Source organism: Halichoeres trimaculatus, unplaced genomic scaffold, assembly GCF_033239565.1.
Source record: "Halichoeres trimaculatus isolate MK-OKI-2021-1 unplaced genomic scaffold, fHalTri1.1 fHalTri1_scaffold_18, whole genome shotgun sequence".
Taxonomy (NCBI): domain Eukaryota; kingdom Metazoa; phylum Chordata; class Actinopteri; order Labriformes; family Labridae; genus Halichoeres; species Halichoeres trimaculatus.
The window spans coordinates 19,165,637-19,180,801 of record NW_027437196.1 but is presented as its reverse complement, the minus strand read 5'-3'; the positions used below and the strand labels follow the sequence as shown (position 1 = coordinate 19,180,801).

At 40.3% G+C, this 15,165-nt stretch overlaps 1 protein-coding gene across 6 annotated transcripts in view; it reads right to left on the bottom strand.

Annotated features, from left to right (window-relative positions):
* ofcc1 (orofacial cleft 1 candidate 1) overlaps positions 1–15,165 on the bottom strand; it is a 180,058-nt gene that overhangs the window by 95,790 nt on the left and 69,103 nt on the right. For all 6 annotated transcript variants that reach the window (XM_074693846.1, XM_074693844.1, XM_074693843.1 and 3 more), the window contains one exon: positions 12,674–12,833. In XM_074693846.1, coding sequence (XP_074549947.1) covers positions 12,674–12,833 — 160 coding nt within the window. The remainder of the gene's footprint in view (positions 1–12,673; positions 12,834–15,165) is intronic.

Here is a 15,165-nt window from a genome sequence, read left to right as displayed (position 1 = left end):
GGTTGATGCATGAATACTGGTACTGACATCTTTTGAGGGCTACATTTGGAGTAACGCAAGAAAGAATGGCTGGATTTGTGAATTTAGCTGCACTTTGTGTTCTCACTAGTGCTACACCTGAAAAGAACTTGACTGCATTGTCCAGCTCATGCATGTCAGGAATAGTCTGGACATGAAGTAGAGCTATACATAGAATAGGTGCTTTGAAATGCTTTTTTAGGTAGCTCATCAAAATGCTTTAAAACCTCTGAGCTTCAATGTGGATGTGCAAAAACATTGTGTAAACTTCAGGTACAGTTTGCAAGGTCCAAGAGAAAAAGTGTATCTTGGCAGGTTTATCAAATACACAACCATCACTTTCACAAGTGATTCCCTGTGCTTGCACTCTCTGCATTCCAGCATCATCGGCTCAAAAAAGCAACGTGAAATATGATTGGAACAGTTTATAAAAGAGTCTCAACCAGCAAAATTATCGGAAATAAACTTGATGTTTTTTTTAAATTCAATAACTGACTTGATTCAATTGTCACTCACTCTTAAATGTATCTTCACTGATACCACCTTTTCACAGCCATGGAATAGTCATGCAATACATTAATCAAAGCTCTGAATGATGACCATATTCATTTTTCTATTTGTTTTGATTACAAAGAACCAGAAGGGGACCCTTCTTTTTTATCAAGCACACACAACAAGGGAAAATTGAACTGTGAATAAAAGCTGGGTCATACATACTGTATGTAGAAACCTCTTTTGTTAAGCAATTAGCAGTGGTTTTTATCATAATCAGCTTTCTGGCTCGTATACTTGGAGAAAATGTTCAATTTTCTCTTAACTTCTGCTACTGGATAGTAGCTATACCTCGGATTGTATTGAAGAAACAAGGTTTTTCCAGTCAACTCCTCCTGTTGTTAATAATATTGTTATTTTATAAGTTTCAGCATTTGACAATGATTTGTTTGTACTTTTTGAAACAAAAGGCAGTCATGACAAGAAATGCAGCAGACACACAAGAGCAGATAGAGCAGAAAGAAGCATCAATGATTATTGCCAAGCGAGAGAGACATGGTTGCTTCTTTTGTCCACAGATCCTCATCCTCATGCACGCACACCAACACACACATACACACTTACACTCATCTACATGCTAACACACACACATACAGCCTTGCTCACAAACAGACAAAGCCTCACACAGCGAGGCAACGCATGCGTGCATCTCCAGTGCCTGCGGGCGCCTGGGGCTAGGCAGCAGGGAGTGGGGGGAGAGTGGTAGGGGGAGGGCTGTGGGGAGATGGGTAAGGTGGTGGTGGTGTGTGTGTGTGTGGGGGGGGGTGGGTGTACTGTGCAGAGGCTCTCTGAGCTGTAGAGGGTCAATCCCTCCACTCCACCACCACCACCCTGTCTGTCAGAGCTGGCCCGGGCTCAAGGCCTGTTTGCCGAGCACTTGGTTTGAACTGCGCGCACTGACTGTATGTGGGCACACGCACACGTGCACATGCCAACATGAGCACACAGACACATGCACCAACACACAGGCACTGGGTTCACACATTCAAACATTTTAAATAGCAGACACACATAAACACTGTAATATAAATGAGCAAGCTATAGAGGTCAGACTGTACAAATGCACATGCTTATCCATAGAGATATTAATGCATGCATGTGCACACAAACACGTATACACATACACAGTGGCCTGATACAGCACATACAGAGGGCTAAGACATGCTACTGCACATTGCACATGGCTGGGAACAGACCAAACCACGAAGCATAAAAGACTACCGACATACATGCATGGATAAGCCAAGCAATGTCAGCCATTAGGATGGAAATAGATATGCTATTATTGTAAATTTGGCCAATATGTGGACGGTCAGCAGATATAATTGGAGCAGCTTGAAAATGGCATGGATGCACACTGTCTGCGTTGGGCCTGATTTGGCTGAAGCAAAGGTCTGTGTCTGGTTAAACGCACCACTGGACAAGACAGGCCACCCATTCATATTGCATGCGGGGAAACACACACACACACATACATATATACACACATGTACAGAGTGATAAAAAGGCTAGTACGCTACAGTGGCTTTCCCTCCACTCTCCTCTCATTACTGTGGCTGTAAAGCAAAGATCAGCGCCTATAAATATTTCGACTTGAAGTTAAAGTGCAATAACACACTCAAGCCAAAAGTAGCACAGACCAAATTGGACTTCGAGAAAAGATAAACAAGCAACAAAGACTATATTTACATTCAAAATAAACGAACAACTTTAAAAGAGATTATCCAGTGAGATAGTATCTCTGAGTGCTTGAGATAATCCATAAAATAAGATATGCATAATTTACTGTTGCTAATCTCCTTTGCAGGATATAAAGCCTACTCCAAGCCTACAGTAAACAACTCAGATATCTCATCTTTTACTTGCACCACTTCTGACTCATTGAAGGCCCTTAAGAGATTGCTCACATCTTTGTTCTGGAGCATCTTTAAGTTTACCTGAAACTTTATTGAATTAAAGAAACCATTCGCTTCTCATGCTTAAAAAATGACCGACACATAAACCTGTTTGTCTGAATCTGAGATTCAGGGATCATGAAGGCGATTTAGCTTCTAACACAACAAAGTAATGCATCAACTTGCAAGTTTGTGATGTTGACAATGCCAGTATGGCTTGACAAAACTGAGTTTAGTCAAAATACATTGTAAAAAAAATAATATTAAAGCTTCAATTACCAGAAAAGGGTTGATTTAAGGATTGTGTTGAATAATTGCATCCTTTGACTTTTACATTTATTGGAAATCTTACTGTCTTTTATTTATTTAAAAGAAAAAAAAGAGGTTACACTGACCGTGTTATGGTAAATCACAACAACTTCAGTATTTGTAGACACACCTCCCTCAGGAAACACATTCACTCACTTTAACAGTGCAGAGCACATATTTTAAGACGTTGTGCTCAATTCTCAACATGTCAGGAGCCTGGGCTTGGAATTAAGATGCTGCAGACAGATGCCAAAGTTGAGTGTTGCCTTTGATATCCAAAATTTGACTTTGGAGTAGCTTCAACCTAATCAGGCCTCGGAGGCTAGAGGTGATAAGTATCCGAGCCAATAATCGAAATGGGAGCTGGGGATGAGTGGTAAGACGTACGCACACATGCACATTGCCTAGGTACTGTACATGTGAAAACTCACACACTCACATGCATGCATGGACACACCTCTTGTCTCTCTAAGGTTTTAAGTGAAGCCCTTATGGAAAAAAAGAAAAAACTCAAAATGTCTATCTTTCCTGAGGATGTCATGTGGAGCTGTTGAGACGCGACACCTGTCAAGATCACCAGACCTTTCCCCTCCCCTCCAGGCCGCAGGAAGCAGCCAAGGTCAAACACTTTAAAGGAAAGGGAAGAAGAAAGAGAGGAAGAAGTGACCATCGGCCGACAGTCACAAATAATCAGATCTGTCAAATAGGAAAAGCTCTGTGGAGTCAGGAGCTGTATATGCAGCTTTGTATGTTTGTTTAGGTCATCACAACAAACAGCTCTGCCTCTTTGTGTTTGCACAGACTTCCTCCATATGTGATACAACACTCATAACATTTCTTCAGCTGGCATAATGAATTTCTGTCACCACAAACTGAGGTCCCCCTGGCCTAAACATAAAGCATCTGTCAGTCAACTTTTTAATTAGGATTTAGTTTATAGAACAGATCTTTGTCAGGTGGTTCGTTCTGGAAAATGCCTGGAACTTTCATAAAATCTCTTTAGTTTTGTTAAAAGCCCTGCTTGATCTATTCTCACTCATACCTGTGTCACTTTTTTATTTCTGTTGGGGAGATGGTGAAGCAACAGGCCGCAACATCTTCGGCTAAAGGAGGAGAAGGATGATAGATAGAAGAGAGGAAGAAAGAGCTCCTCAAACCGAAACCTGGAGTCAGTCTAATTTCTTACAGCTGGACTTGTTTTGACAGCTTACGGGCAGAGCTTCATAATATGAAGAAATTAAAGGAGGAATCTCTTCCTCACTGATGGAGTCAGAAGAGGCAAGTGTCTTAAACATCTGAAGGATTAAATCTTTTGGAAAAATCTCCAAGTGTCTGGGCTTGATCCTTCTGTGTGACACAGAGGTCGACTTCAAGTTGAGCACTTCCTTCGTTTTTTTTTTTTTTTTTATTCCCAGAAAAGCTGCCCAGGCTCAGGCTTTAGATAATGACATCCTCTCCTTGGATTAATTGTGAGGGACACATTAAGCAATGCGGCTGACACTCCCTGTAATTAAAGTGTTCACACCGACAAGTTCATACTGGAACACTTTCTCCCTTCCTACGGCTAGAAATGTGGCCCTGTTTGGAAATGGGATGAGACATTGCAGTGATGTGTTTGTGAAGGGGCTGGAAGTATCAACTTGTGGGTTCAAACAAAACAGATGGAAGATAAAGGCCTATCTTTATTCAAAGACAAATATAGAGTATTGGAAAATGACAGTGTTGAAATTGATAACCACACATAAAATTAGCATACAGTCCAGGTGATTACTGCTTTTCTTTTTCTATATATGAGGTTAATTTTGGGGCATTTATGTCTTCATTCAAAAATAAGAGAGAGTAAAGATTAGAAAACACAAAGACTGTTGGGAACCCAAAGAGCTGCATGTTGGAACTAAGTCCAAGCCACCTTCTTGAAGGACCATCGTCTCTAAGGCCAGTCAGTTGAACTGGTGACAACCCCTTTTTTCCCCAAGTAGCCAGTATCCCACTGGTCCTGGTCCTGGTACACTGGCACTCTGTTCTTTTAGACATTGGATACTTTTCTAACTATCAAATTCCTATTGTTTTTTTGTTTGTTTGTTTTGAAGCTGTGGTAAGGCAATTGTGTATGGCCTTGCTTTGACCCACAGTTGTTCAACAAAGTAAAAAAGATGGCAAGACAAGGTGCTAAAACTTGAATTATTATTTCAATATTTTTCTTACTAGTATTGATCTATTTACAGCTAAATGTAAATGAATGCACCATCGCTGATGAACAATAAGCAAACACTTGGCATCACTATGACCAGACATTTGGTAAAAGTGAAAAGGAAGAACATTCATTACCAGACTCAAACCTCAAGGATAACCACAATCATGGTGAACAATCATCTGCCACGGCTTTTGAGCCGAGAAAGTTTGATTGAACAGGGAACACTGCGAGGTCATGTTGTGCATGCACAAAAAGTTATTCAAAATGGCCTCTGCTTCTTTGTAGCATTATTTTTCCTCTTCCAGATCAAGGACAAGCAAACAGTAACGAATTGAATGAAAACTTTGAGGACCACTCACAGAGATCGGTTAGGATTACATGCTTCTGCTAACCTAGAAGCCAAAGAGCTGGGTGCTATAAACACAGAGGGCCCACGTGCATCCTGGGTTAGTTTGGTAGGCCAAGGAAGAGCCACTTTATCTGAACACTGAGGCTTTGGCCTTGTCCACACGAAGCCGGGAATTTCCAAAAACGAATACCCCATCCTCATTTGTTTTTAATAATACTTTTACCCATACGCAGTGTGTCTGGAAGCATGCCAGACCCATAACGGGTAGCATTTTTCTGACGTAGAACCCATCAGAATGAACCCTCATCATTCAGCTGTGGTGTTTGAGAACAAAAAACTCTGGCGTCCACACGCAGCCAGTTTTCCAAAATCTTCACTTTGGGTGAAGTTTTTAGAGAACATTGTTTTAAGTGACATAAAACTGTGGTTTAGTGAAGGTAACAGGCCTAAACGTATGAGAATATATGCATGTGGACATAGCCTCAATCTTAGATCATCACTTGCGCCACAATCTGTAAACCAGGAAGGACTAAACAAAATGATTGCAAAGTATACGACTGAAGACTTACTTCCAATATCAACTGTTGAATCTGCTGCTTTTAGAGAACTGATTTGCAAAATACTGGTGAGGCAGGGTTCATTAATAAGAGTGCTGAGGCAAAAAAAAATGTAACTTTATAACAAGTAGTACAAGTTTAGTATTAATGGTGATGGTCTGTTCAGATGGACGTATACTTGCATCTGTTGATAAAATCTTATGCATGTATATTTGGAGGTGAGTCCATCAGTTTGATCTTTATCTGTTCTTCTTTCTTTTTGTAGCACTGAGCACTGCTTTCACACATTGCTGCCCAGCGAAGTCCATGACCTTTTCAGAAACACAGGCATGTAGCCTGTGCAGTCATATCTCATATTGAGCTCCCTAATGCTCTGACTGTGAAAGCTGTGTTTGCTGCTACGTTGCTCCTGTCCTTGCCTGCCTGGCTGCCATCGCCTGGGGCAGTTGGGGCCCTCAGCGCTGTCCACTTAAAAAAAAGAAAAAAAAAATTAACTGCTGTAATTGAAGAAGCCCACTCTAATGTGACATGCACATACAAGTGCACTGAAAGGTTTGTGTGTGGTCAGACTTGCACATGCACAGACAAACTGTATAACCTCTCTGGATACACAAGCAGCTAAAATGCCCACACATGCATGCACACTGACCACTTTGCTCTTCAGCAGAGGTTATTGGGGGGTTGGGAATACTATGGTGACCCCACACCGTCACACATGATAACACACACACACACACACACACACACACACACACACACACACACACACACACACACACACACACACACACACACACACACACACACACACACACACACACACACACACACACATCCATACACACTGGACCAGGAGGTGCCCTCTGACTCCCTTCCTGCACTATTGATGCACTGGCTCTTCCTCTCCTGCATCTCCTGTGTTCCTGTGTTGCTGTTTTGGGTTCCTATTCAGGAGCTGAGGGTTCTATTGTTAAATGACAGCGGTTCCTGTGTATCCTGTCACAACCCACTGCCTCCTCTGTCCACCTTTCTTTCCACAAAAGCTTCTTCTTCTTCCTTAACTTGAGGTTAGATTTGCATCACAGGTGGCCTCACACTTCATTGTTTGCACAGAAACTTAAGTGCTCTTCTGTTGGCTGTTTTATAAATTTAATATTGTTTTTCTTTTTTATTTCTCATAAGATTTCAAATGTCTTAGTTTTTAGAAAATGTAACTATGATTTCATTAAAGTAATAAAATGTGTTTTTCTACATCTACGCAGCGTTTTTCAGGTTTTCTGCAACAACTATAGAAAAATTGTATTACTTGATGATTTATTCGGAGGGTTGCGGTGATATGGAATATTTCTGAATTAAGCAGTGCAATGAGATTACAGATACAAATTTATTTTTGTGTCACAAGATTATTAAGAAAACAGAGCGCCCTGGTGTGTCTTTGGTCAGGTGGTCCAATCATGTTACGGCTGTGGGTTAGCATGGAGAACACATCCTCTATGATTAACAGCCAGCCTTGCAGACTCAGGTTATCATTACCATCCAATCTGTGCTGCTTGACTCTTAACAGGTTTACTCCCCACCAACCACGCTGCTGTTGCAAAGCACCTTGGGTGTTCCCAAACTTACCCGCTGGAAACCCATTACCTAGACATACGGAGACAAACGGCGCGAAGGTACGCAAATGTTGATGCAATCAAGTTGCGAAAACATCTCCAGGGCCACCACACAAGCTCCCTCCTTGCTCCCTCCACACTTCCCCACTTCTTTTAATCTCTCCCTCTCTCCTTCAATTATCACAATGTCACCACTACCACTGGGAAAGTTTCCTCTCGGTGAATTAACAGGAAAAGAGCATTGCAGCGGGTAAGCTGGTTCTCTACTCTGTCATTGTCATGGAAGAGGCTCTGACAAAACAGTTTGCATACCTGCTTAAGTATTACAGAAATTAACACCTCCCTTCCAGGTACAGTAATCAAGGGGGTGACGGGAGACAATTAATTAGGTCCATCTGCATCACTGCCTTTACATAATTAATGGGACTCATTATCCAACCACTAGCAGGGTGTGTAGCATGCTAGCACACTTGCAAGCTCTGAGCATGATGGCACTGAAAACACTGAGAAAGTTTTGACTGACTGCAGATGGTTTAATTTTACACAAGTTTTACTTTAGACATACATGCTAAGTACTGGCTTTGCCTCACTCCAGAATGTGCTGGTGCTCCAATTTTTTTAGCCTCCATGCTAATGCTAATCCATCTATTTTGTGGGAAACTTTTACTTGAGATTTCATATTCCCACAAGTTTTAAACACCTTGGGCAGCGATCTTTTGTGTAAATTAAAATGTTAAAAAAAAGCATGCTAAATGTTGTGGATTCTGTGATGAATGTTGGCAAGTAGGGAAAGAAAATCCAAGGTTATTCATGAAGAATTTCAGTCATGAAGATTGTCATAATTGTTGGGTGATGCCCCTGCCTCAGCTTTTATGCAACACACTCAAAACTATTCCTTTTTGGCAGAAACTCACTCCTTCCTTCCTGAGTTTTAGATTGAAGGACACACAGGGGAACAGGGCCTTGACTTTATCTGTGTTTTTTCTTGGTCACTGAGCTCTACCACTGTCATCTTGTCCTGCAGGTAACACTGCAAGTAATATTTGAAGATTGAAGCAACTAAAACAATCATATGCCAGGGACAGATCTACAGTATAATATAAAGTTAATTGGTGAGAAAGTGAAAATTAGAATTTGCTTTTATGACTGCCTTATGAAGATTACAAGTTTGATAATAATAGGCCATTTGCAGGTTGGTTATTGGACCTGGATTCATTTTTATAGTTACAGTGCTGCAGGGGGATCCAGTGATGGGCAGATTTTTGTTAGATCCTAGACCTGGAAGTTACAACACAGCACAAAGACATTACTTCTTTTTATCTTTGTCATTTTTTGTTTATGTGCATTTTATAACCACATGTAAAATCATGACAACACAAGCCAATTTATGTAGATCAGCTATAACACAGTGACCACTTGCCTGATATTATCTATACTTGCCTCTTTTCAGGTCCTGATAAGACATGGATTTCACCAAAAGTGCACTATGGTATCCAGCACCAAAACAGATATGTCTTAGGGCACCTGCCAGCTGCACTAAATATAGACGGCTACTCAACTACAAACAAAGTGACAGTGTTTGCTAGTTGTCATGTTAGCCTACAGATACATCAGAGCACTGGGCTGCTGATGGCTAATGCAACGTTAGCTTGATGTCACGTTTCACACCATAACGCTACATAACTGTACTGATAAATACCTTACCTTGGCATGTTGTAGCTACTAAAAAGGAGAAAGTTTGTTTTGATCTGATCAACACTTGATTCTTAAACAAACACACGCCTCGCTAAAAGTACTGTATGACATTTAAGATTAATTTTTGAATGAATCCATGGTCTAGTTCTGATGCTCAAGGTTTGACCACACAGCCATCCTTAGCACCCCATCAATGGGTCTTGGCAGCCCATAACCTGTTACCACTTGTTGTCTTCCTTTGGACCATTTCTTGTGCTACAGACCAAAAACTAGAGCTGCACGATTTGGGGAAAAGGTGCGATTTGCGATTAGGTGGACAATATTGCGATTGCGATTGTGCTTGCGATTTAATAAAAAAAGTTGTGTCATGATGAGTCTACACGCTTGCTTGGTTATCATGGAGAAAAATCTGAATTGCATGTGCTGACATTGCGATTGCGATTGCGATAACCTCTTTTGCGATTACATAATTGCGTGTGCTGACATTGCGATTGCGATTGCGATTGCGATTGCGATTGCGATTGCGATAATCGTGCAGCCCTACCAAAAACAACCCACAAGAGCTACAGATTTGGAGATGCTCTGGCCAAACTGTCCAGCCATCACCTTTGACAAAGTCCCCTCTATCTTGATACCCTTCTTACTCTCCTGGTACTAACTTCACTTTAGGGATAAAATGTTCCCCTGCCGCCTGACATAACCCACCCACTGACAGGTGCCACTTAAAGCAGATAATTATTGTGATCCACCTCACATGCCAGTAATAATGCAGATGAGCTGGTTTAGCAAAGGGGAAACTGGCTGACTTACCACTAGGTTCAGATGGTTTAACACTGTTGCATCATTTCCCCTTCCTTAAATACTAAAGTAACCTTTAAAGACCTTCATTTGTGACTCTGTAAATGATTTTCTATTTTCAGTTTCCCTGTCTTGCACCTGATCTATGACTGCTATCAAATTAGGATAAAACAAACAGGAGGTATTTTCAGTTCCTGCTTGCCCCAGATCTAATTTGTGGAAAATGTCATGCTTTATCCTTTTAAGAGAGTGCTGTTCAATAACTTTGTAAAATTGGCTCAATATCAGACTGCTGCTGTTCCTGTGTGTGCCTTGTTTTGCTTTTCCTCATCCCTCCTTTCTCTCACTCGGCTAATGAAGGCCTCGTGGCCCACTGTTATTAAAATTACGCCCTTGCCTCTGATATTAATTGGGTCCGTAATAAGGAATGCGTCGGATTCATTATTTAATTGCAAGGGCACATTTGGAATACAGTTTCTGAAATGTATTTTTAATGAAAAACACTACATCCTGACCTAATCATATCAACCTTATTCTATCTAATTAAGGATGCATAAAATCATTAGAGTTGCAAAATATTAGTTTCAGCTCTGTCGGGCTGCTCCTTTGCTCAGCTTCATGAATATATTTTTTTTCCTGTCTATGATAAATAGTTAATGAGGGAAAAGTGACAAAAATTTGCATGTAGGCAAATTAGTCTAATAGGGATATGTCTTTGCTGAGGTAGGAAAGTGACCCTTTTCACGGGAGAAATTGTTCCAATAATTATGAAATAATGGCAAAGCCCATCCTATTCGGATGAAAAATGGTTGAGCTGAATAATGTAAAAATCATAAAATGCAATAATCATCATGCTGGAAAATGTGTTAACGTGTTAGCATTTTATCAGTTTAATAATGCCAAATTAGGGACAATATGAACTACGCTGTAATTGTTGCTGTGGAGGGGGATATGCAGTAATGTGAGGATGATTTAGCAAAGCCACCACAGCAAGAGGCCATCAGCAGCTAAATGAAGCATTTTCTTAATCACAAACTTTGGGGCTTTAATTTCTTTCAAAGTCTCCAAACATTGGGAGTCTCAATTTTCTCCCAATAAACAGGACCATCACCATTCCATTAGCAGCAGTGTAGTCACCTCTCAGAGCCAGGGCTGCACTTCATTAAAGCTTACAAGACGTGAGGGAAAAGAGATGGACGGACAGGGTAACAGCTGTTTTACATGGTCATTGTCATAAGTTATGCACAAAACACATCTTCACTTGTGACACTCTGCAGGATTCAAGAAAGTATTCCGAATTTTCAATTTCTCAAGAAAGGAAAAGGGGAACGAACTAACGAAATGGAAGGAAAGAACAAGATTATCTTGACTTGTTTATTTTATTAGCCTGTCATCCAAATTGTAAGAACAGGAAGTGAGTTCATCTGCTGCTGATGAGATTATATGCTCATAGAGCTTGAAGTAAAAACTGAATTTCACTTTAGAATCTATCTCAAAAAGATATAACTGTACACATACTATAAGCATTCTTGCAATTTGCTTAACAAGAGTAAAAACTCGCAAAGGTATGGCAATGTTAGCAGACACTCATTTTCTCATTTTAAGTTTGTCAATCACTATTGTTAAATTTTACAGTGCTTCAGTTTTTAGTCATTTCAGTTTTTATTCCTCCAAGACAAAATCTGCATAATTTCAATGCCTATCCACATTTACTGGGAAACAAATAGAAAACTTTGGTTTCTGGTCCCATTTTGCCTTTTTACAGCCATATGAACTCATGCAAGCAAAGAGCAGGGAAGTTAATGAACACAGAACACCGAGCAATGTGTGCTACTAACAAATTCTACAAAATAAATTAAAGGTGGCACCGGTTTGATCGCTGTGTTCCATTTCCCTTATCTCAACAAGTCACATTTTCAATCACTATGCAAAGATTTTTACATCGAGGTATAGGCCTGATGCTAATACACTGCCCTCCTCTGTGTCACCACCATTGACCTTTTCAAACATACACCAGTATATTTCATGAAATTGCAGTTTCAGAGAACATAGCTTTATGCAAACTCAAACTCTACATTCCCTGTGACACCAAGCTGTCCACATCAGGAAAAAGCCCGGTGTAGCATACTGTATGCATCCCAGTAAGGGTGTTGATTGAGCAGTCGTCCTTTAATGAAATATCTTTGGAAATTGGTTTCCACAGACTAATCAAGCAGCCTGCTAGCCGGGATTCTGTTTTGGTAATTATCTTGTACTAATTAGAATGAAGCTAAAGACCTCTGAGATGAATTCTCAGCTTTCTGAGATGTAACTAAAGAAAATGTAGTGACATAAAATAAGTCTATCTTATATATCTTTTTGAATGTAATATCTTTGTCAAAGTGACCAAATGACTGAGGTAGAAACAGTAGGAGAGCATGGCTGCCAAAAGATTGTTCCTTTGTGTTTCACATTTATCCTATTTTGCCTGTTTTTTCTTCAGGACTTCAGCTAAACAAAACCCTTTAGGGGGTTTCAGGCAACAAACTGTAATTCCCTATTTAAACACACAATCCAACAGATTAGCATTTGTGACCTTTTGACTTATTGTCTCGTTAAGAACACATCCATTAGCCCAATTAATCATCAAGGCTTTGAGGAGAGGACTGTTGTCTCAGAGAGACATGAAATACTGCAGTGTGTGTTGGGATGCTTACCTTACGCCTCTCCCCACTGAAGCCTCTCCACTGCTCTGCTTTCTTCACGATGTAGCTCAGCTCTTGATTGGACAGCTCCAGGTCTTCAGGCAGGAAGTATGCCCCCTCCTTGGCTGTGAGGCGCTGAAAGACGTCCAGCATTCTGCCATTGTTGTGGAATCTGGATGGAGTCATGCTAGAGTTAGACTTAAACACTTTTTTAGCCCATTAAAGGTCACATAGGGTCAAATTGGGGTCAGATCTGGAGTCAGACTTTGAATAACTCACTACCAATTTTGTACAGAACAGCATTGTGTCCATTTTTTCGCTTTCACATTGGCTGTCTTTTGTGGAACAGGTCAACAAATAAAAATCCCAACTTGCTGTGAGATCATATAAAACTTCTATTGATTACAGAAAGCGTGTTAGCAGTGAAACGCTCTATAAATATATAATGCATCAATTCCAGCACAATGAAAGAGGAAGAAGAAATCAAACAAATTGGTCTGCGAGTGGGAAGCACTTTGTTAACACAAGCTGACTGTAGCACTGTCTGTGTTGGGCTGTGTGTCTGCGTGGTTGTACATCTGTTAATGTGTGGGAGTCAGATCCTGGGATCCTCTTCAGTGTTAATGCTGAGCTTCAAAGATGGCAGATGCAACAGACGTGCTGGTTGCAGATGTGTCTGGAGAGACGGGCCTGAGTCACAAGCAAACGTTCTGCACAGCAAAAGGCGTATTGATTCATACCTCCAGATGAGCGCACATCACCAAAGTGTTATTTTTCCTTTGCCACACAAGGGTGCACGCAGCCAACCCCTAAAAAGAATCACCATGTCTGTAAACAAATGCCTTGGCTGACCATCAAAACCAGCAGACCTTGTGCCCTTCCATAGAGATTCTAGCCTGTCAGAGGGTAATCAACTCTCAAATAAAACCAACATCAAGGAGGCCGGGATTTATACAAGACGCTAGCGTGGAGCTTTGAACCCAGCATCATTCCTCATCGCTCTTGGGAGAGAGATGTTTGTAGAATCTTGACCTCAGACACAGGAATAGCATGCATTCATTTTCATCCTACACTTGAATTGTGCTTCTCATTCATTTATGCTGTCTCTCTCTTGGAGAAATTCAACATCTTTGTATCTTTGGCATCAAAACAGTCCTCAGTTTTAGTGTTGGGAGTGCCCTGAATGTAAGTTGCCTATGTGGTACTTACATCTAGGTTTGACCTTGATGATGAAGGCTCTCATCAAGTCTTGTTTGGTGTAGTCCTGTCCTTGAGGACAGTGTTAACTTATGGACTAGATTTCAAAAACAAAATATATTTTTCTATTACATCATATAACACTTTGTACAGTGGGATGAATATTTTTTGTGTTGGGTCCTGTAGAAAGAAAATCACTGTTTGTTAACTCCTGGTGCTTAACGCTTGGATTGCTTCTCCTTATTTCATGACTTCCCTGATAAATAGCCACCTGAATCAAATACTTAACTCTGTTTTTGTTAGAACTCCAAAACAATGGAGATGACTTCTAAATCACAAGAACAACACTAATGACAACCAGCTCAAATACCAACCCAAATATCAAATCAAATCCTAGAAAGAAGTTAGACAAGTTTATAATTTCACGTCTTCCTGTTGACAATGTGGCCGATATGTTAGTTTTTAGCATCAAAAAAACAACGTAAAGGATATTTTATTTTACTAAAAGGGCAAAGCATTTAGATATGTGGTGAATGACTGACTAGTCGCAACTAGGCAAACAGAAGAGGAGAGCAAGGAAACAGCACAGAAACTAGCAAGGGATATTAAAAGCACACAAGGTGATATTATGGAGTCAAACTGAAAACTGCTGCGCTGTATGGGCTTTGGTATCATGGTATGACTTGCTGAGTGAGAAGAGTACCATTGCCATGAAAAAGAGCTAACTACAATCAAATATGAGACTTTTTTCAAAATGAATCACATAAAAATTGATAGACTCATCTTGAAACCGATTAGTTTTGAGTTCTTCAGGTAACCGGGTAATAAAGTGATGATGTATAGTCTTTCAGGTCTTGTCACCCCTCATTGGGATATCTGTTTGTCATTACTACTATTGATCAAATCAAATTCACGAATATTGTGATGCTTTGCACTCTTAAGACCAAACTCTGAATATATAATGCTTCTTATGTCTTTGAATGCATGCTTTACATACATTTCTACACATTAGCACAGTCAAAGATAAGTGTGCTATTTATGCAAAGCAATTCACTCTAAGTCATTTTTAGTGTAATGGTTTGTTTGTGACTGGACCCTGATCAGCTCCACATCACCCTGTCCTGTTTTTATGAAGTTTCAAAAAGGACAGAGGTGTAAAAGACATCACTGATGTGTATTTTTACAGCTAGTGAATAAAGGCTGCCTAAAATGTAATTAAAAAAGGATAACAGTCCATTCTATCTATACATATAGCCTGAGGCATTATTTTAGAAATAGGTCACGCTCTGTGTCAGAGCCCCTTCCTT